We start from the raw sequence: 22,102 nt of genomic DNA on the forward strand, positions 1-22,102 counted from the left end.
TCCCTGCTCACGGCAGGGGGGTTGGAACCGGGTGGTCTTAAGGTCCTTTCCAACACAAACCATTCTATGAGACTATGATTCTACTTGCTTTGTTTATATAGTCAGGACACAAACTGGAAGGGGAAAGCTTCTAGTCACTGCTGCAGGAGATCTTGAGAATTCAGGATAGCTCTTCATGGGGTATATGTTTCAGTAAAACTGATTTTAAGGACACTGAAATTAGTTTCAGTGCAAGGGGTTCAAATTAAGCACTGCCATTCCTTGTGCAGACTACACTCTTTTGTACCATAAAACCCCAGAGCATTTTAAGCAACAGAATGCAATGCCAGCATAAGGTGAAGCATTTGGTCAGGCTGCATTCATGGTGTGGCTCAGTTACTTCTTACATCTCTGCTGAAAACATCCATCTTCATGTGAGAATTTACCCCCCCTCTCCAGGCACATATAAATTATAAATACAATTATAATGACTCTTTCTTTCTTGCATAGGCCACTGTCACCACATACAAGAGGAAAAACCTTTCTGGCTGCAGCCCCTGTTCTCTATGAACTTGTTCCTGAGCAAGAAGGATCTCACATCCATTTTAACAGCGAGCAAGAGTTGTAATGCACCATCAAACTTCCCAAATTCAAATGTGATGCAATGAAGGTCATCAATTATTAGGAAGATTGTGCTTGAAGCTGGGTGAGACTCACAGCGAAGACTCACTATAGGAAAAGGAACAGCAGTTTTTCACTAAGTGCTTTGAGTGGAAAAGCACTGCAGATGCAAATGAAGGAAGAAATAAAAATGCACAGCATGGTTCCAATTCTTGAATGCAAATCAAGCTGGTAGGCTTAAAGTCACAAGCTATATTTGTTGCTTGAGTTCTTGGCTATCCTAGTTCAATAGTTTCTCTTACTTGGCTTGGCAACAGAAGAGCTTTGTAAAGAAATTAAGGCCTCAATTCAACTGCACACATTAGGAAGACTGTAATTTATTTTCACTGATTCAGGAGGCCTGTACGAGGCTGATACAGAAGTTGTGCTCCTAATTGCAAGACTTTTCAAAACTGAAAAGAACCTCTTGCAAGTGTTTCACCAAGCAAATAGCTGTTTTAAACAAATATACATACCCTGACCCTCTCCATCTGTGTGCTGAAAGGGTAAAGCAGCTCAAAGAGAATCAGTCCCAAAGAAAAGATATCCACCTTGTGCGAATAGGTGTTCCCACAGATCTGGAAATTCAAATTGAGGGTTAGGACAGCCAAGCCACTCACTTTATGTGATTATTTATAACATAAACAACATCCTCTCAAGTTAACATATGGAAGTGATTAGCCCTGTGCAGAGCTGAACACTAGAGGACAGGCACATGGGTGAACTTCACCAACAAGCAGCATGGGTGAGCAAGGTCCTTACCACCAGCTCCTCTTTGCAGACCCAACTGCAAAGCAAGATGTTGCAACTTATCTTGCATAATAGCCTGTCCTTGCTCAATTAAATTCAAAGTTATACAGTTATCTAGTACATTAAAAACAAGATGAATGCATCCAAGTATGAATCATCATTCACTTTTTTTCCCTATAATAAATATATATATTAAAATATTAATTTTGGAATTCAATTTAGCTCAAAACTCTACTTTGATTACAAATAATTTAAGTAACTTGATTGCAACAATTTACTACAAAGAATGCCAGATCTTTTGAGCTCCCAGGAATTCAGGTGACTTCCAGGCACTGCCAGATATAGCTTTAGAGCAGAGAGCACAAACCTGTTCTGGGCTCATGTAGAGTTTGGTCCCTACTTGTCCTGTGTGCCTGGCATAGGCTGGCATTGGGGTGAGTACTGATTCCTCCTCTTCATCTTGGTCCATAGCAGTTACCAGTCCAAAATCCCCAACCTTTACTATGTCATCCATTGTGAAAAATATATTGGAAGGCTACAAAAACAAACAGGTAAAAGGACAAAAGCACAAGTAAGTATTAAACAAGTCTCAGTGCTTCAGAAGACACAACACTTTGTTCTAGTTCAGATAAGCCGTGCTGTCAGGGCTAAAAACACTCATTAACCATCAGGTTAGTGGCAGCAGCTGATAACCTTAGCTAGTCAGGAGAAAGGAATTACTCCTGTATTAAGTAGTCTCCCTTCCTGAAAGTCAGATTGCTCATTTCTTGTCATCCCATAGAGGTTTACTGGCACTACATGGGTCTGCTGAGTAACATACGCAAAAGTCAACAGCTGTTGGGAACAGCACGGATAAGTTATCCAACTTCCATCATATGGCAAATTCACACTAGATGCTGGGGTTCTGACTCCTAGTCTTTTTTATTCTAATCTCAGTGCTAAACTCATTTGCCAGCGCATAGCACATCATCGTTGTAGATACATTGGAAGTCTGGGAACAAGGTCTGCTTTTCCAGGAATAAGGTCTGCTTTTCAGTTCGTGCTGTGCAGTTTAAGTGCAGGAATATCTGTTTGCATAACCCTTACAAGTTTATTTTTGATAGAAGCTCAAGAACTTTGCAATTCACAAGAGCAGCAACAGCGATGATGAGGCTTAACGCTCCTTCAGCTTGTTTGCCAGGTACCACCATCCTTGGCTTAACCTACTGAGAAAAGAGCCTGGAGCGGAGATGCCCCCTTGCTAATGGTACATATCTCAGCTGGTTCTTCAAGAGATTTGCATTCTGGCTGATAAAATAGCACACACCAAATGAATGATTATTGCTTTGAGACATGACTGCTTTGTCTCAGTTACAAATAAAGCCAGGCACACACAGTTCTGGGAGAACAGACTGATCCTGCAGGAAGAAGCAGCGGGATTATTGCAGTTCTGGTGTCCTCAACATAAGGAGGTCATGGAGCTGTTGGAGCAAGTTCAGAGGAGGCCACGAGGATGATCAAGGGCTGGGGCACCTCCCGGATGGAGACAAGCTGAGGAAGTTGGGGCTGTTCAGCTGGAGAAGAGAAGCTGCGTGGAGACCTCAGAGCAGCTTCCGGTGTCTGAAGGGGGATACAAGGATGCTGGAGAGGGACTCTTCATTAGGGACTGTAGTGATAGGACAAGGGGTGATGGGTTCAAACTGAAACAGGGGAAGTTCAGGTTAGATATAAGGAAGTTTTTTACTGTGAGGGTGCTGAGGCACTGGAACAGGCTGCCCAGAGAAGTGGTGAATGCTCCATCCCTGGCAGTGTTCAAGGCCAGGTTGGGCAGAGCCTTGGGTGACATGGTCTAGTGTGAGGTGTCCCTGCCCATGGCAGGGGGTTGGATCTGGATGATCTTAAGGTCCTTTCCAACCCTAACTATTCTGTGATTCTATGTACAGGGAAAGGGCTGAGGTGTGGTAAAGAGGCAGGTGGTGTTGGGCATGCTCCTGTTGGGGCTCTTGGACCTTCAAGGCTGGGAGAACATGGTCCATGCTTTGTTGACATAAACCCTGGAACAGGAGGAAGCCCACAGATAGCGGGCAATATTTTCCCACAAGATTAAAGGACTACAAAGCTGACCTATTTCAAAGTCCACCTGACTTCCTCAGTTAAAGACAAAACCACTCTGTGCAAGAGAGAAAGGCAGAAAAAAGGCTTCTTGATGGTGTTGTTTTCAAGCAACGGCCAGCTCTGAGATAAGCACTACAGGAATCATTACATAAAACTTGTTAGTTCCACAGTGCCCACATCCTGCCTCTCAAACTGCTTTCTGAGCCAGCTCTTATCTCCTGCTGTAGTTTCCTGTAACGAATGTCATACTCTTCAGAGTCACAGCTCACTTAGTACACAAAAGCTACTACCCTATGAATCCATAGCATGTCCAGGCTCTCTCTGAAGCATTAATTCAGCACCCACCCCCTGACTGCACACCCATGTTGTTAAAAATCTTTATATCAGAATGTTAATGCTCAAGGCACAAATGTCTCCATTAGGGATTTGTATCCCATTGCCTTGATCTCCATTCGCCGCCTCCTCCAACAAACACACAAGGAGTCAACAAAATCTGTCTTGCTTCAGAGAGTGAAACTCTTTTTACCAGAAAGTTTTAATTCTCATACTTCTCTGGCTCAAAACAGACTCTGAATAGGCTGGCACATAGTTTCTACAAATTAAGGAGAGTGGATTATAGAATCATCATAGAATAGTTTGGGTTGGAAGGGACCTTAAAGCTCATCCAGCTCCAACCCCTGCCACGGGCAGGGACACCTTCCACTAGAGCAGGTTGCTCCAAGCCCCTGTGTCCAACCTGGCCTTGAACACTGCCAGGGATGGGGCAGCCACAGCTTCTCTGGGCACCCTGTGCCAGCGCCTCAGCACCCTCACAGGGAAGAGCTTCTTCAAATTTAAACTGGAGAGATTTAGGTTCTCTGCTATTGCAAAGTACCAGCAAAAATAAGATCACATTGGGAAAAAAGAAGTCTAAGGCAGGTGCATGCAGTTCTGATTTAAATCAGAAGAATACAACTAGCCTCTAGTTTAGTTATCTTACCACATGCACAAAGAAAGTTCTCTCCTGAATCTTCAGTCAGAATAAGAATTCCCATTTTTCCACAGGTATGAGAGAGCTACTCACACATCTGGAAGAATCTTTAATTCAATTAATGCTGCAAAATGTATCTAAGACAGTTCTTGCAGCTCTATGAAACTCAGTTTCTTCTGAGCTGTCAATCATGTCCAAGAGCTTATCCTGGGAATAACAGTGAACTCACTCGACAGACAAGACTTCTGCTTCTCTACCTTCAAAAGAATTTGAACTGTGACCTATTCGCTTGCCTAAATTCCTGCCATCTTGTTCTTATGGTATCTCTGATGAGCAGGAGCCCAATTAATGCATCTCAATGTGCACTGTTCGTTTCAATATTTAAAAGATGTTCTTAAAAGCTTTTCATATGCATGCATACAAATCTATTTTCCCATAGACCAAGCAGGTTTTGTTCACGCCAATGGGAGCAAGATGTGACCTCTGCTATCAGCCAGCTCTGCCTCTAGCAAAGATAAAACAGCTTTGCAGGTTATTTGCCTACTAGTGCTGGCACAAGCTTAGGGTTGCATGACCAACCTCTTGGGCAAATTACAATATTAGGTGAGATCTGTTCCAAGGAGCTTCTGAAAACTATAGAAAACCCTTAAATATACTGTTGTTTTGACCAAATCAGCACATAACAGGCAAACTTCTGGGATCCAAGAATAACATCCATACACTATGGCAAGCTTTCTGAAGCAGGAAGTTGATGTTCATTCAGGGAGAGCATTTCAGAGTTGTTTCTACCCAATAAGCAAAATAAAATCTCTTGTTCAAATTGCTACCAGCATTGAACTTTAAAGCTGTTCCAACAAAACACTGCACAAGTGCTGATTGAACTACAATGGTTTTAAGTGAAGGTCTACGTAAGTGCTATTGAACAGTGATCAGAGGGAAGAGTCCAGAGTTACAACTGACAGTATTGTCCAGACAGGTTATTTATGAACATGCCCAGCATAGTATGAGGATTTGATTACTTTTCTAGTCAGCTTCTCGAGCTCTAAAGATTTGGCAGATAACTGGTTCCAGGGAATTGCATAATGCTGATGGAGAAGAAAATCCTTGATGTGTGAGTTGTTTTAACTTTGAAGTATCCTTTCAGTGATCTCACATGTGAGATGGCATTATCTTTCATCTCCACCAATACCAAATGATTACCATCTGGGAAGCAGCAACAGCAGTTATAATAATTTCAGCATTAACTACCACTGAGGGAGGTACTAACTCCTCCTCAAAGCAGCAAAGAGAAACAGGAACTACCTCTCCACCATTTGGCAAAAGCAATCCATTTCTTAGAGCTAAGATTAACTTTAGCTGGGGTCTTCAATTGAATTTTGGTGTTTGGCAACACATTCTGATGCTTCCAGTGCTAGAAGTTCAGCAAGATCAAGCACTAACATGGGATCGGAAGCAAAATGAAAGAAAAGGTACAAAAAGTTACTCCTGACTTCAGTTACATTAAATGCCAGAGGTAAAAACCAGCTTTCCCAGTCTTAACTGTTTGGATGTTATCAGACATTAAGAAGATTATGAATCCTTCAGAAACCCACATTGTGTTAGTTGGCATTGGCTCAGAATTCAACCCCAAGACAGTTTACATTTCAATCTTAGAGCAGTAATACTTTGTTATTACTTTCTCTAATACACTGCTCTTAGGCAGTATTGCTATGGAAAAAAGAAGGAAAATACCAGAATTAGAATCAGAGAATCACTTTGGTTGGAAAAGAACTTTAAGATCATCAAATCCAACTGCACTGAACACTGCCAATTATCTGCTTCACTTGAAATGGTAGAACAGGATCCAAATCAGCTTTCTTTGCCACACAGCTCAGCAACGAACAACCCTGTATAAAGAGCCTGAATTAAAAACGCCATAAAACAAATGCAACTGATGTGTGCCAGGTACAAGAAGTCTTGTTGTAAGAAAGACTTTAATTGCAATAAGGAATGATGAATGTTTATTTCCTGGAGCACTGCACCTCCAGATTATTGTACAGATGTTAACTCAGCTTTTGCAACACGCTGAGGTCACTGATAAGAGTCAACTGTTTTAGGAGGCTTTGTCTCCAGTGCCATGTTACTCCCACATCCAAAAATCATGTTACCTGTATCCACAGCCTCATGATCTGTCAGTTTAAAGCAGACATTTGGCATAACAGCCTGGCATGGCTGTATCAGAAGCAGTCAAATTTGGAATTGCTGATGCTCGAGTCTGTAATGCAGTGGAGGGACAGCTACCCTGTGATACCATTGGAGCCAATCCATGTGTTTGGGGAATTTTAAAGCACTGGAGACCTTTGTATGACACTCTGGGCACAGATAATTCAAGTTATGCTAGCTACAAAGATAACCTCAGAGTAATAAACCTGAGAACATTTGCCTACAGGACACAGGCAGTGAGATAACCAGTTACAACCAGGATTTGGGAAATTCAGGCATTCAGTGATGATCATCCCAATTAATAAATCTAAAGTAAAGCCCAACCTATTTCCTACAGTAACCTGTGAATACAAACCTTGAGATCCCTGTGCATTAATCCTTTGCTATGCAGAAAGTCAACCGCTTCAGCTATCTGCAGAAATATCTGCAGACACTCTGTCCTTTCCCTCTCCTCTATCATGCACCTTCTGCTCATCCAGTCTTTAAGGTTCTCTTTCCGGCAGAGCTGCATCTGGATGTAAAGATACACCTTTGGAGAGGTGGGTTTGACTTTTTCTGTAATATTTTTAGAAAGGTCCAGGCTTAAACTTGTTGGCCTTGGTGGAGAAACAGAGAGGGGACTTCCTGACACAGATTTCTTGTTATCAGATTCCTTTGTACTTTTGGCCTTATCCTCAGAAAGACCCTCACCACGTGAAACACCGACTTTATCTTCCTTACTGGAAGCGTTTCCACAGCCAGAATCCTCAAACACAATAGAAGAGGAGGTCCCCTCCCTCAGGTGTACAACAGGAACAGCTGAAGAACATGTTTCCAAGGAGTCACACAGCTCGTTATTGTTGATAGTACTGTCTTCTACATCACAGCCTGTAAGGACACTGTCCTGAAGGTTCAATAGTGGATCTTCTGACTGGTGTAAGTCCCTGTTGTCTGTCTCAGAAAATTCCAGGGGAGAAAACTGGCTTCCGGATGAATCAAACTGACCACAGGGTATTCCCACAGACCCTACCCTCTCCGATGAAGTGGCAATAACTTCAATGTGCTCCTTTGTAGAAAATGGCTCTGTTCTGATCTTAAATGATGGGACATCCATTGGACTGGGAGAACTGAGTGGCCAGTCAGTGCTGGAAGAACAAAAATCGAGAGGTCAATACTACAGAACCTCATTCCACTAAAGATACATTTTCAGAAGCCCAGGTTTTAACAACTGCTACCTCTGAGAACCATGTCATACCCTAATGGTAAATCACTACCCAAGGTTGGGAATCACTAATAACCAGGATTTAGCATGCATTTTTCTTAGGAGAATAATGTTTTCTCATTGAGTGTTGATAAAGGAAGATCTGGCAAGCTCTACTGCCTGGATTCCCAATGTGCAATCAGGCTCATCTTCAGCTGGAAAAAATTCAGTCCTATAGAACATGCACTGCAATGACTATTTAAAGTGCCTTGGCAGAATTACAGCTGTGAAATGTTAATTTGATGCCTGAAATATAAAGGTCACTATATTCTAAAATCGTTAGGCATGTTAAGATGTTATTATGAGACCACTATTATTTGTATTAGGCCTCATTCTTTAACTGCTAAAATACACCCACTTTTTGCTTTCTCTTAACATCCTCCAACTCCTTTATCCAGTTTTCCATTTTTAACCTACTCCTACCAGGCTTTAGAAATAGTCACTCTGATTATCCCTCCTATTTCTGCTGAAATAAATTCATTGCAGCATTAGAGTACTGAATCAGATCCATCGAAACCAAGCCAACAAAAAGGAAGAAAGCAGCGGAAAGCAACAAAGAGGACAGAGATGCCAAAGTTTAAAACTGAACCATGGTAACAATCTCCAGCCTTCCAACCACCCAAAGATTCAATGACAGAATTTAAATTAGGAACAAGATGTTTCCTAAGCTGAAAGAAGGACATTAACATAACAGAGGACCCAAAAAGGTACCCCAACAAGGGTGCTGAGGCACTGGAACAGGTTGCTCAAAGAAGTGGTAAATGTTCCATCCCTGGCAGTGTTCAAGGCCAGGCTGGACAGAGCCTTGGGTGACATGGTCTAGTGTGAGGTGTCCCTGTCCATGGCAGGGGGCTGGAACTAGGTGATCTTAAGGTCCTTTCCAACCCAAACCATTCTATTATTCTATGATAAATCAAGAGACACTATGCACAAGAGTGGTACTTTTGTACCTTGTTCAATTGAAAAGTTAACAGGCTAAGTTAATAACCATCTCTTTCCGACACTGTCTTTCTGTCTTCCTGGATCATCTACCAGTTCACCAATGCTGTTGATGCACAATCTCAAACTCAGTTGTTAAAACCCACCACGAGTTACCTTTCATCTTTTAACCACTGTTCATCCATCTTTTCCTGCCATCTCTCGGGTGGAGCTTCCAGCCACGCGTTGAAGTACCGAACAATACCTGGATGCTCAAGTTTAGCCAAGGCCTTGACTTCCCGCATCACCTTTTCACGAGCCAGTTCCCTACAATGTGGGGTGAGGAGAACGATAGAGGCATGCTCACATAAAGCAACAGAATAGTACAGAAACTTCTGCAAAGGAATTTAATCAAAACTATGTCTTAAATTTCCCAGAGCAACTCCTTCAGGTTAGAAGTGTGGAGGAGCAGTATGTGCTCAGAATGGCTAAGTATTTAGCCATCCCATTTCACACAATTACAGGCAGCAAAACTGAGAAGAAAAGGTTCATCTTGCTCTTAACTGTTTACAGGATAGAAAAAGCACCACTAAACCGCAATAGTCTACAGGGATGTAGAAGACACTGACACAAAAGAAGACAGACAGCAATACCTTAGTATTTCTTTTGTACTTGGTATAACATAAGGAGACTGCATAAAGACTATCTCCATTCTATGCACAGGAAAGCAGGTAGCCTGCTATTTATTGAAGTAAATAATCTTTCTTCATAAGACTGTAACTGGATCAAATGAAGTCGGATGGTTTTATTTAATGGGTTTGAATATGCTTGGAAAAGAAGAATTTAGGCTACCTTAAATTTCTGAACAAAACCTTTAGTCTTAAATAGTCACACTTATTTAATACAGTCAAAAAAGTAGTAATTCTAGATTTGTTAGCTTTACCCCCTCCCTCTACTGGCCTGCCTGTTGCTGTTCTAACTTGAGATATCCAGAAGCAGTGTCTCCCATCTCCCACTAAAAGGAACTGCTGCAAGCTCTGTGTAGGGTAATTCAGCAGCATGGCTTGACCACCTATGGCTGAAAGAAAAGGTAGGGGGTTGTGGGACCAGAAAATGAAACAAATGGACAAATGGAATCAGAAAAGCTGGTGAGGGAGAGAGAAAAGAAAGAGAAGGTGGAGTAGGAAAGGTAAGGAGAGGAAGGAGAGAAGCAAATTAACAGTGCTACACATAACTGGTCCTGTTATCAAAGGCTCTATTCATCAAGGAAATCAAAGGAGTTCCCATGTAGCTGCAGCATCCTCACAAGTGTCCTGCTATGCAAGTATTTTAGCCAGGCAGGTCACCCTTCTGCTGTGATTGCACATGCCAAATTCTTGGTGCCAAAACTAAGTCAGCCCCCCCCTTAAAAAGTATGTCATTCATCCTAATGAAATATCTGGGACATCAGCTCAGGAACAGATGGTTCAGTGTAGGATGGGATCCCACCATTCATTCATTACTTCTGTGTCTCATCAAACTCATTCATTACCTGTTAGGTAAACGGATCCTTTTGATAGCATAGTTGCAGTCATCCACTTTATTTCTGGCTTCAAAAACAACTCCAAAGCCTCCACGACCCAGACACTGAATTGGTTCAAAATCTGTCAGGTATCTGGGAGAAGAAAGGTGTGAGGAAGGGAGGATAGACAAGAAAAATGCCTTAGTATAGACAGAAAAATCACTTATGACTAAGAGTGAAACATTTCTGTACAGGCAAAACATGTTAATAGACTTGAAGCATTTCTTATCTTCTTTCCCTGCGCACCCACTGGGGCAATCAGATGGTTACCTACTTATGCAATGGACAGTTGCTGATTATGCCTCTATTCAGTGTCTATCACAACCCAGCAGGTTCCTTTATGCAGCCACATGAAAAACTGAAGAAGTTTTTCAGAGTATTAGGTACATACATACTGGATCATGGATCATGAGTATGTAGCCTAAGTTTCTATACCCAGATTAAGTGGTGTTAGCTAACTACTTTCTAAATCATGATGTGCCTTTAACCCCACCCCAAATAACTATTTCTACAACTAGTCTTCTAAGCATCCCTTCTGAAATATCACTATTCTTAAATCTCATTATCTTTCTTATTCTTCCTCATTTTATATACTCCAGTTCTTAGTTGTAGTAAGTTATAAATGTTCAGGAAATGGCCACATTTTATCCAGAGTATCACAACATGCCCCTATACACCCTTCTGTCTTAACCAACTCCTTCATAGCAGGCACAAAGGTTTGTTCCAAATATAGTCTGCTTATTCTGCAGAGCATCATCTGTTTCCATCTGCAATTGCCTTTTACTGCTTTAATCCATAAACACAGAAACAGAAGGAGTAAACACTGAGTTTAACCTTCAAGAATCAATCTTCCATTTCATGTATCAGTAGGAAATAGGAAATCAACATTCCTTATCACAGGTATCCCATAGACTCCCTGGGATTGCTTAGACTAATCATAACTGCAATCTCCCATTGATAATGAGGTGACTGGGTTCTTTATGGCTGTTGCTGATTATCATAGAATGGTTTGGTTTGAAAAGGACATTAAGATCATCTAGTTCCAACCCCCTGCCATGGGCAGGGACACCTCACACTAGATCATGTCGCCCAAGTCTCTGTCCAACCTGGCCTTGAACACTGCCAGGGATGGAGCATTTACCACTTCATACAGAAGAACAAGTGAACACCTAACTCTTCCCTCCATATAGACTACAAGCCCAGTACATGTTGTGTTGAACTGAGCTCACCTTGACACATATCCAGAGTTCTTGATGTCACTCCAGCTGTTCTCTTTAACATCTCCACAGGTGGGCTCATATTTACTATCAGTCTGACACTGTGTTTCAGATTCCTTCCGCAGCTAGCAAGGGTGGCCAAAACAAGAACAAAAACCAAACACATTCAATTCATTAAGTATTTGACACCAGTTTGTATCCCTAAAGATGGCATTTTATGTCAGTGTAAGTATCTCCAAAGACACTAGGCATGGTTGAAGCAGCATAATCTGCCTGCTTCAGCAGTTCAATGATACAAGGCAGCTGATAGCCTTCACAGATAGATTAAACAATAAATTTAGGCTTTTGATTCTGTCATCTCAATAGTTATTAACTTACTGCTACTCATTGCAGACTCAAAACCAAAAGAAAAGGCTGCAGTAATACTTTCTGTATTTAGGATTTAGAAGCAAACACTTACTCTGCCGTAGGGATGGGGATGGAAAAGTTTGCGTACAATAAAAGTTGTGGCCACAATGCAAAATATAATGGTGCCAACAATTTCTTTCCACCAGTGAAGCAGCAGAACAGGATCTTTTTTACGAATGTTCTTGTAATTTGTATCCTCAAAAAACCTAACAGTGATCTGGGTGCTACGTTTGTTTCTCTCTCTCTTGTAGTAGGGTAAGTAATAACCGTTATCTGTGGATAAAAGGTACAAGGAGGACATAGATTTACTTGTAGGTAACTACAAAACAATTTTGTCTTCTTAGTAACAGGTTTTCTCAACAGACACAGGGTATTTTCATTTGTGTGACCCATGGCTTTAAATGGCACATAAGTAAATTCAGTCAATAAAGGTTGTGGACTCTATGGTTAGTAGGTCTCGCATTAAAGTTTACCGCTTCAGAAGGCCTGACCACTTATAGCTTTAAAACAGAACATCTTCCATATGGAAAACTTTATATTGCCAGAATGAGTCTCTACAGACTGCTATTAAATTGTGAAAAAAACCAAACCGATTCACAAGCTTCTTCCACTTGGACCAACTACCAGTGGCAATGGCAGAACACACAGTACCTCTGCAGTAGCAGTTTCCAGCACTCTGAAGTGCTTTGTGTGGCACTAATTGTACACACACCATGTGGATGTCCTACTTTGGGCAGTAATTTCCTAGCTCATTAAATGATAAAAGAGATATACATATTAAGATCAAACAAAAGGCCATTTATTGAATTTCACAGATAATAAATGGGCAAATTAGGCTATTTGAAACACTTCAACATTTGGAACTTCCACCTACCATATGGATACTGCAGAACTGAAAGTGCTCCATTACTGTACTCTTCATGAGAATACTTGTCATTGCTGAGACACTTATCGAACTCATCAGACCCCACCAACACTGGAGTCCTGGAAGGAGAATCTAAACATAGAAAAGACATAATTTTCTGAGCTGAACTGTTATCAAAATTCTATATTATTTTAATGAGATTCCCATTGGCATAATCTTAGAAAACATCTCTTGGCCCAGGACGTCAGAATCAAAGTTAATGCAAGGAAACATTAAGAAGGGGATTTTAAGTTAACAGTTACTTATCACCACTCCCCCTTGCCAAAATACTGTTTCTGGACAAGTAATTCATTCATATTCACATAACTGCAAAAAATTTCTTCCTCTTTCAGAAGACCCAACCTTTCATTATTAATAAAGCTCCTGTCAAATCCATAGTACAAGAAAACATTAGATTAGAAAAGAATAAACAATTGAATAAAGCACAGAGATGGTTCCTGAACTGGTTTACAGCTGGAAACATTAAACTAGTTTGAAACATACTGGAAATCAGAAAGATGTCCTTTCTTCTCAGAGCTAAGACAGCAAATGAAACTCTCAATTGTTACTTACGGATTAAAGGTTTCCATTTGATTTTGGGAAGAGGAATAATTGCATTATCATTCCTGGATTCCAGAGCCTTTGGGTTGGTGGGGAATTTCTCAGATATTCTGACAGACGACTGAAGATACAACTGGCCTCTGTACATACCTAAATAATAAACCAGAGAGCATATTAGTCTTCAGATTTAGTTCTCTTCATCCCTAGAGTAAAACTGTCCAGTTAAAACATGTGGTTAAGAACACTTTTGAACATATTTCTTTATATTCTGAGAACCTGAGATACTGACTCTGATAAGCTGGGTGAATTCAGATAGTATGTTCCTCTGCTCTTGAAAAGCAAGAGATAAGAACATCTCATTTTCACTCTTGGAGAGCTGGTGCTACAGAATTATTCCAGCAATTTTAAGAGCTACAGAGCAGCTTGGGTTTTGCATAGGTGAGACTTCTTTCAAACTTCCTACCCTTGTTAATGCTGGTACAGATTACTCCTCATAAGCCACTACCAGGAAGGCTTCCATCCAGCTTCCTAGTGTTATTCTTTATCTGTGTATCCAGTAAGAGGAAGGCTACAAGGTGTAAAGAATTACAGGAAAAGGCTAAGGCAAACAAAGTATTAGCAAACCAAGGCACGTTTACCTCCCAGAGATAGACAGCTGAGAGGGAGAAGGACCTGCGGCCACTCTATTTCAAGTTATCACAAGCCACATCAAATGAATTCTGACAGCTGGATGAAAACTTAGTCACACAAACTCTTAACCAAAATTTCTTCATGGTAAGTTACTGTAATCAGTGTAGAGGAAAAAATCAATGTGACAAATTAGTGGGCTGGAGGGAGATATTGCTTATTGCTTAGCAAGCAGTTAGACTGTTAGCTATAACCCTATCTTTAAAAGTGTCAAGAATTTCAATGATCTCCAGTGTACTGAAACTACAGAGCAGTGAACATTTTGGAGTCAAAATGAGAAAGATTTATGGTTTTGAAATGTTTTGATCTTTAAAACGGAAAAAAATTCAATCTTTCAACTATCACAGCTATTCAAATATCAACACTCATAGATATTAATTCTGCCATAGCCAAAGGTATACTGTACCTTCTAAAACGGGTACACAGAACTCTTGCTTTTGAATGACAACATCAAAGATGACCAGAGCAGGCTAGGAAGAGATAAGAACACATCTCTACCTTGTCAAAGTCTTTAAATCAATTCAAGGTGCCTGTCTGGGATATACATGTTAGTGAAGCCTCAATGTGGGGCTTTATAAAGCGATGTGGGTTAAGTTTAACAGCTTTCATTATACAGAATATCAGGCTGCACAGGTAACAGCTCCTCTTAACTGTAATCTACTAGTACAGAAAGATCTGCTTTACTACACCCTCAACACAGAAAAGAGTAACCTTTACTACAGCAAATGCTGCAGAGGTGTCTCACCCAAATAGACGCTGGATTCTGTGGCCCCTCTGGCAGCTTCCACAAGATCTTCTTCATCTTCCAGTACTTCATTGTTCGCAGTGTAACTTGTGTCATCAAACAGACTGATTGGAATTACTTTGCCATCCTTAACCAGCCATGCAGAAGCAATTGGAGTGCAAAACTGAAGAAGACAGAGCATTGTTGTATTAACTAGATATAAGAATAATGATAACCAATGTGCTTAAGTCCTTGGTTTAGTTTTGCTAACAGATGTAACAGCTCAAAGTCAGAATTTCAGTTTAAAATGTACAAGCAGATGTGTGCTTCTTTACAAAGACAGCACCTAAAACCCACGATGAAAGAGAACATCTATGATGCTGCACAATTTATACTTTTTATAGCATTTAATACTCTATCTTTTTCCCTACCTGGTATTCCCATTCCAGATGTCCTCCTCGTTTGTTGAAAGCCATCACCTTCCAGTCAGCTACTGAGACTTTTATCACTGTGTCCTTCATCATAGCTTCCTGCTCATCCACATCCGAAATGATTTTTGTTTCTTCTTTGTTCATACTTGATTTAAAATTGCTCTCAATGTATCCTGCTCTGGTTTCAATATCTGGGACGTAGCGCAGCTCAAAGTGACCAACGCTGAAATTCCACCTTACAGAAAGAGAGAGAAACTTTGTAGAAACAACTGACATATTCCAAGGCAGCCCAAATCCTCCATCCAGAAGATTCTTAAACTGAGTTGCCTGTCTTCTGCCCATATTTTCACAGTGAACTCTCAGATTGTCAGATGAACACAACTGCACCAGGAGGGGGAGTGCTAATCCAGAATACAAACCATGCAAGCTGATAAATCTTGTCCAACACGAAGGGGGAGTTGAGAAAACAGCAGGTGAAGTAGGGCCAGTGGCATTGAAAGTTTAGTATATGCAGAGGGCAATTTAAAGTAGTACAGTTGGGGCTGTTTAGCTGGAAAACATGTAGTTGATGAAAGCAACGAGAAGGTGCTTAACAGGGGGTTGGAACTAGATGATCTTAAGGTCTTTTCCAACCCAAACCATTCTATGATTTAGGAAGCAGCATTCTACACAAGACATATTTCTCTTCATTACTAAAGCATATCTAATTTGAAATGTAAAGTTTCTTGCAATGAGGAAGAGACAATGCTTCTTCTGTTGTTTTAATCCCACACACAGCCCAACAGAGGGGCTCTTTGGCAGGTACTTCATGAAACCAGGACCACTCATGCCCCATAGGTTAACACCAAAAAAGAGTACAGCTGTATAAGCAACAGAGGTGTGTTGCATAGCCAGAAGCTCTGTAATTTTTCTAAACTAAACTAAAATAGGGCAGAAATTGAAAATTATTCTCAGAAAGAGAAAGAATGATTATTGTCTCTTTTTACCCATTATATAGCCCAATGTTGTAGAGAAGACACATGGGATGGCATGCTTGTGTCTTGAACAGCTAGCAGGGGGAAAATACTTCTTGAACAGTATGTCTGGGTACTCAAAGTTTCTTAGGACCAATCTGGCAACCCCCAGGAGCCCAAACTGTCTCCTTAATGAATTTATTTTATATTCAGTTGATTTATTAGAAGTTATTTCTTTGGATTAAAATCCTGAATGTCTCCTGTAAATTCCATAGCAGCCATAATTTGTCATTGCATTTCTATGACATGCCTCTCCCTGACATTTTCAGTCTCCAAGAGCCACGGGACCCAAGATTTCTCTTTTCACACATCTAATCTGCTTATCTATTTGAGTTCTGATTAGGTTCTCCCTGATACACTACAGATGCACAACCTGTCAAATCCTGCTGCAAACAGAAGAGGGAGCAGGGGAACAGGGAATGACTATTTTTCCACTAAATTGTTGGGCTGTTATTGTATCTTTTTATGACAACCAGACTTTTAAACCTGTATTTTATGAAGTGGGTTTTGTTGGGGTTTTTTTTTTAGTAGGATACATGTCTGTGTTTTTATAGAAATCTTGATGTATTCAAACTTCAAGTGACAGCATTGGGAAAGTCACAGACTGAATCAGCTTCTACAGCTTGTAAAGAACAGACCACCTACGTTGTGAAATGAACGAAGTGGATTTAAGAATGGGGCTAAAAAAAGTAAGAAGACTGAACACATGTTAAAATATCAACTTAAAATGAAAGCTAAAGGCATCAAGTATAAAAAAAAGTGAGTTACCATGAGTAGGTGAAGAATTTACAACTGAATCAGTAGGTCATAAGATGACGTTTAAACTTTCTCCTTTTGTACAAAGGGTTAGAACAAACCTTAGTGACATTTGCCTTGTGCAGTAGAGCAGTGACAAACTCTTTTAAGGGATGCAAAGACAAGGAAAGCAATTTACATTTGATTTAGAGGAATAAATATGTGCACCTATCTTTTCTATCTAATCAGAAAGAGAACTGAAGTTCAAGACAATTTACAAAAGCACTGACAGCGAAGGGGTCAGATCGTAGCCAACCATCTAGTGCATTCCTTTGGTTAACAATCTAAACTCCCTTGTGCAATTCCTACTCTAAGGAGAGCAAAAAGAAGGTCAAATCCTTAAGTCATCATGTATTAAGCACTTCTCTCGATTGGATTGTCAATTCTCACACTTACTTTTCATTGCCACTGCGTGGTCCAACAGCACGAACCGTTTTCTGAGTTCGGTGTAATAGAAGCGTCTCTTCCTGCTCTGTTTCATCGTCATCCCACCGGCGACAGCCCATAGCTGAGCAGATGTACTTCACCTAAGGGACAGGGTGAGAGACACACACTTGCTTCCAAGTTCGGAAGAACTTCAAGACAAACCAATGTAATCAACAGCAATATTCAAAGCTAACAATCCAAACACATTTTTGGCTCATGGGTGATCTGAAGCTCTGTGATTTTAGATGCTCGACTTGAGGGATGTTGAAAAGCGTGGCTTAAGGGATAAGGGCTTTTCAAATGATTCTAGTAAGTCCACAGTTTGGGCTATTTTGAGTAGCTGTGGATTATATTTTGGACATACTTCTAATAGAAAGAAATCTTAGCTCTCTTTTTCCCCACTGTATCTATGGACATCAAAAGAACATTCCTTCAAGACCCACAGAACGATTCTGCTTTCGTGCCATATTTGTCTCAGCATAACTCTGTTAGCTTTAAATGAAGTACTATTGATCTCTTTAAAACATTGCAGAGCCTTCTCCCTTCGCCTTGTCAGCTATTAAATGGGAAAGATGACCTCATTTAACTCTCACAGTCACAGAGACATGTAAACAGTCCCAATCTCGAACAGAATGTGGGTTATATGGGCAAGTGTGTTTTGAAAAGGGAGCTACTGATCACATTTTCAGGAAGTCTGAATCAACATCATACTGCCAAAGAGAAACTGAATATGAGCTGGCTTCAGTGAAGAGAGACTGAGAAAGTTGGGGCTGTTCAGCCTGGAGAAGAGAAGCTGCATAGAGACCTCAGAGCAGCTTCCAGTGTCTGAAAGGTCTGGCTACAAGGATGCTGGAGAGGGACTCTTCATCAGGGACTGTAGGGACAGGACAAGGGGTGATGGGTTCACACTGAAACAGGGGAAGTTCAGGTTAGATCTAAGGAAGAAGTTCTTTACTGTGAGGGTGCTGAGGCACTGGAATAGGCTGCCCAGAGAAGTTGTGAATGCTTCATCCCTGTCAGCGTTCAAGGCCAGGTTGGACAGAGCCTTGGCTGACATGGTCTAGTGTCAGTCATCTCTGCCCATGGCAAGGGTTGGAACTGGATGATCTTGAGGTCCTTTCCAACCCAAACCACTCTACAATTCTATGATTCAAACACAATAGACAAATTTTTAATGAGGAAAAGTCAGGCACCATTTCCTGCAAGAGGCACTTTTGCTACTGTGAGCATAAGCCAGGAATCAAAAAAGAAATTGAAACTTCCCCTTCCTGAGCATCTGGTGAGGAGCAGTCTGTTGGTGCACAGTGCCCACTGTGATCAATGAACAAATCAAAATGATTTCATGAACTCTTGTTATGGGTCTATGCCCTTTATCACTAGAGATTACTTTACACCATGCCAGAGAAGTGTTCAACATTAAAATGAATGGTCAAAATGAAAAACCCCACACGTGATTTTGTGGAAAACAAACATTGGGAGTTTAACATTTTTAAACTGAATTTGTTTTTTAGCTTGTTTTAAACAGCACCCACCTTTCTGATTTAGCAAATGTATGGGGTTTCATTACAAAAAGCATCTACAAGTGTTTTAGTCACATCTGACCTTAAGGAGGAGGACGAAGTCAGTTCTAAGCCTCTGAATAATGAATTCCTGTGCTTTTTCTAGCCTGTTTCTCTACTGTGTTTTTTCAAAATACACAACTTTTAATCAGTGGATTTCAGAAGAAAAATACCTTCTGAACTAGTCAGACAGCAAATAGTTTTTAACTTCGCTTTTGCATCTGACTTTAAAACATAAGAACTTCTCCTCAAAGATAGTAAACTCGCTCACGACAACTACAAGTCTTAAACATTTGCATATAATGAATGTTTTTCTTGTTTTCAACCACCTTTCCCTCTTTAGTTGTGGAAAAATCTGAAATCAGTTGTGAAAAAGTGTGTCACCTAAAGCCTTCCTTGACATGCAGTAAGCTGAACAGCAAAGTCTGCTTCAAGCAGAGCTATATGATAAAGCTGAACTCCTCTCCTGGCTTGCTAGAAAGGGGCCATCCTTCTTTTTTCCCCTCACACCTCTGGACACAAACCCCCCTGTCGGTTTCCTTGTGCTGGCTCTGGCACTCCCCAACCCCTTGCTGAGCTACAGCCATCCCAGCAGAAAACTAATTCACTAATAAAAACTGAAGTTTTCTGTTGGGTTAGCAAGATGAATCAGCTTAACAAAGGGTGAGACATGTTCAGGGCAGCACAGTGGATACATCAGGAGCTCACAGGCAGGAGGAGATGCAGTGAGGGGCTAAGCCACACCATCTAATTGCACTAACTGTTAAACTTATTCCAGTCCACTGCATTTGTTGCCCAAGAAGCTCAGATTCTGCTCTTTTGTGCCATTCTGGAGCTGCACTGCAGTTTAAATCTCAACCTATTTGCAAGACTGCTTGGAACACATACACAAGGCAACTTTCAGGCTCTTACCTTCCCTGAGTATGAGCTCAGCCCATAGGTTGTCAAAGACTTTCCCCCAACTAGGACAACATCCTCGCCAAATTTGTAGGATGACTCCAGAAGAGATTCAACTGTGAAAGGAACTGCTTCCATGCTCTCTCGGTCCCGATCCCACTGGAAAAGGTCCCCATCCAAGGAAGGGATTATCATCTTGTTTCCAAACACCTAAACCAGTTGAATGGATGGTTAGCTACCATTTAACCACAATTTTATCAAAACACACAGATCACAAATGGAAACAGAAACACTGTATAAGGAACTACAGTGCATTATAACGCAGTGTCTTCTGAGTCCCCATCTGGAGCACTGCATTCAGCTCTGGGGCCCCCAACATAGGACAGACATGGAGCTGTTGGAGTGAGTCCAGAGGAGGCCACGTAGCTGCTGCGAGGGCTGGAGCAGCTCTGCTCTGGAGCCAGGCTGAGAGAGCTGGGCTGGGGCAGCTGGAGAAGAGAAAGCTCCTCAAGGGGACACCTTAGAGCAGCTCCAGTGCCTAAAGGGGTTCCAGGAAACCTGGAGAGGGGCTTTGGACAAGGGGTGTATGGACAGGACAAGGGGAATGGCTTTAACCTGCCAGAGGGGAGACTGAGATGAGCTCTTAGGAAGTTCTTCACTATAAGGGTGTTAAGACACTGGCACAGGGTGCTGCCCCATCCCTGGCAGTGTTCAAGGCCAGGTTGGACACAGGGGCTTGGAGCAACCTGCTCTAGTGGAAGGCGTCCCTGTCTGTGGCAGGGGCTTGGAACTGGAGGAGCTTTAAGGTCCTTTCCAACACAAACCAGTCTGTGATGATTCTATTTTATGGTTTTGTAACCCAGAGCATTATATTTCAAAGTTATACTAAAGACAGAAAAGTTTCAGGCATTCAAATCAAATCCATATTTCACTGCTCTTAAGTTAAAAAACAAACCCAAAACCAAACAGTTCAGTGTGTGACACTTTCCACTTTAAGCAAAACATTTTCAAACTCAATCAGATGACAGATTAGTATTCACCCAACTGTAGAAAATATGTTACATGAAGAAGTATTCTTGAAGTTGACAGTGACTGGTTAAAGTGCAAGTTTTGCATGTTACTTGTGTAGTTTCAAGACAGTGGCATTGTAGGTAAAGTTCTACTTCACTGTTGGTTTTTTTCCCCAGGCTAGTTTACTGCTAAGCACAGAATCAGTCATTCTCTCCACTGAATTCAGTTTTAAAAGAAACTCTGAGGCTGTTTGTGAACTCTTTAATCATTTAAGACTACTCCAGAATCTCCTCCTGTAAAGCAGAGAGTGCAGTTACCATTGAGATCAGAGCTCACATTTCACCTTTGCTTTTCCAGGCAGTTCAACCTAACTTGCCCCCAGAATTTCTTATGTTTAAATACACTGTTCCTTTAAAATTTGCCTGGCTTTTTCTTAAACACACAAGTCAAAAATCATCTTCCCCAGGATACAGCATCTCATCCATTACATTGAGATTTTCAAGGAGATCCTAGTTCGGAAGCATGAGTCATCATCAATGAGTACTAAGGGACTTATTAAGAAACTCATTAGCAGCATGATAGACCATAACTAATACTGTGGAGCCACAGCGGCTGTGCCCCTCAACAACAGTGAGGAACTGTAATCCACATAATCTTAGCTTTTGAGGATATGGATTAACATGGAAGATTTTAATGCTTTTGCAGAACCTCTGTCCATTTGGGCAGTATCCTACAATGTAATTACATTAAATTCAGATACTTTACACATTAGGATTTAAAGACTTGTGGTACATGTATATTAGTCAGTTCAAACAAAGTACTCCTGCTTAGACTCCAAAGCACAGATGTGTATTACAAAGCCATACAAAAGATACAGAAGGTTTCTGGTTATTATTTCTGGAACCACTGTGAGGATCTGAAACCATGTCTTCTGCATGACTAAAATTCTCTCTAACATGGGGCTTTTTATTCCTCTAACTGGGTCACAGATGAGAAAACAGCATTAAGCAAAGTTGGGATTTACCTGGGCAGGGAGGGAGAGACAGATCTTCTAAGTGTGTGCACGTTGTGACTAATACCTTTTCCTGCACTGTT

At 41.1% G+C, this 22,102-nt stretch overlaps 1 protein-coding gene across 1 annotated transcript in view; it reads right to left on the reverse strand.

The window, feature by feature from the left end:
- Window positions 1-22,102, reverse strand: part of EIF2AK3 (eukaryotic translation initiation factor 2-alpha kinase 3) — a gene marked incomplete at its 5' end in the record, with an annotated part of 39,679 nt that overhangs the window by 2,756 nt on the left and 14,821 nt on the right. Inside the window, 13 exons of the mRNA XM_010012614.1 lie at window positions 1,116-1,217; window positions 1,757-1,924; window positions 7,011-7,779; window positions 8,991-9,140; window positions 10,345-10,467; window positions 11,604-11,716; window positions 12,052-12,272; window positions 12,874-12,996; window positions 13,477-13,614; window positions 14,897-15,059; window positions 15,307-15,541; window positions 17,511-17,641; window positions 20,012-20,206. Of these exons, the coding sequence (XP_010010916.1) occupies window positions 1,116-1,217; window positions 1,757-1,924; window positions 7,011-7,779; window positions 8,991-9,140; window positions 10,345-10,467; window positions 11,604-11,716; window positions 12,052-12,272; window positions 12,874-12,996; window positions 13,477-13,614; window positions 14,897-15,059; window positions 15,307-15,541; window positions 17,511-17,641; window positions 20,012-20,206 (2,631 nt within the window). The remainder of the gene's footprint in view (window positions 1-1,115; window positions 1,218-1,756; window positions 1,925-7,010; window positions 7,780-8,990; window positions 9,141-10,344; window positions 10,468-11,603; window positions 11,717-12,051; window positions 12,273-12,873; window positions 12,997-13,476; window positions 13,615-14,896; window positions 15,060-15,306; window positions 15,542-17,510; window positions 17,642-20,011; window positions 20,207-22,102) is intronic.

Source organism: Nestor notabilis, unplaced genomic scaffold (genome assembly GCF_000696875.1).
Source record: "Nestor notabilis isolate BGI_N333 unplaced genomic scaffold, ASM69687v1 scaffold16254, whole genome shotgun sequence".
Classification (NCBI taxonomy): Eukaryota; Metazoa; Chordata; class Aves; order Psittaciformes; family Psittacidae; genus Nestor; species Nestor notabilis.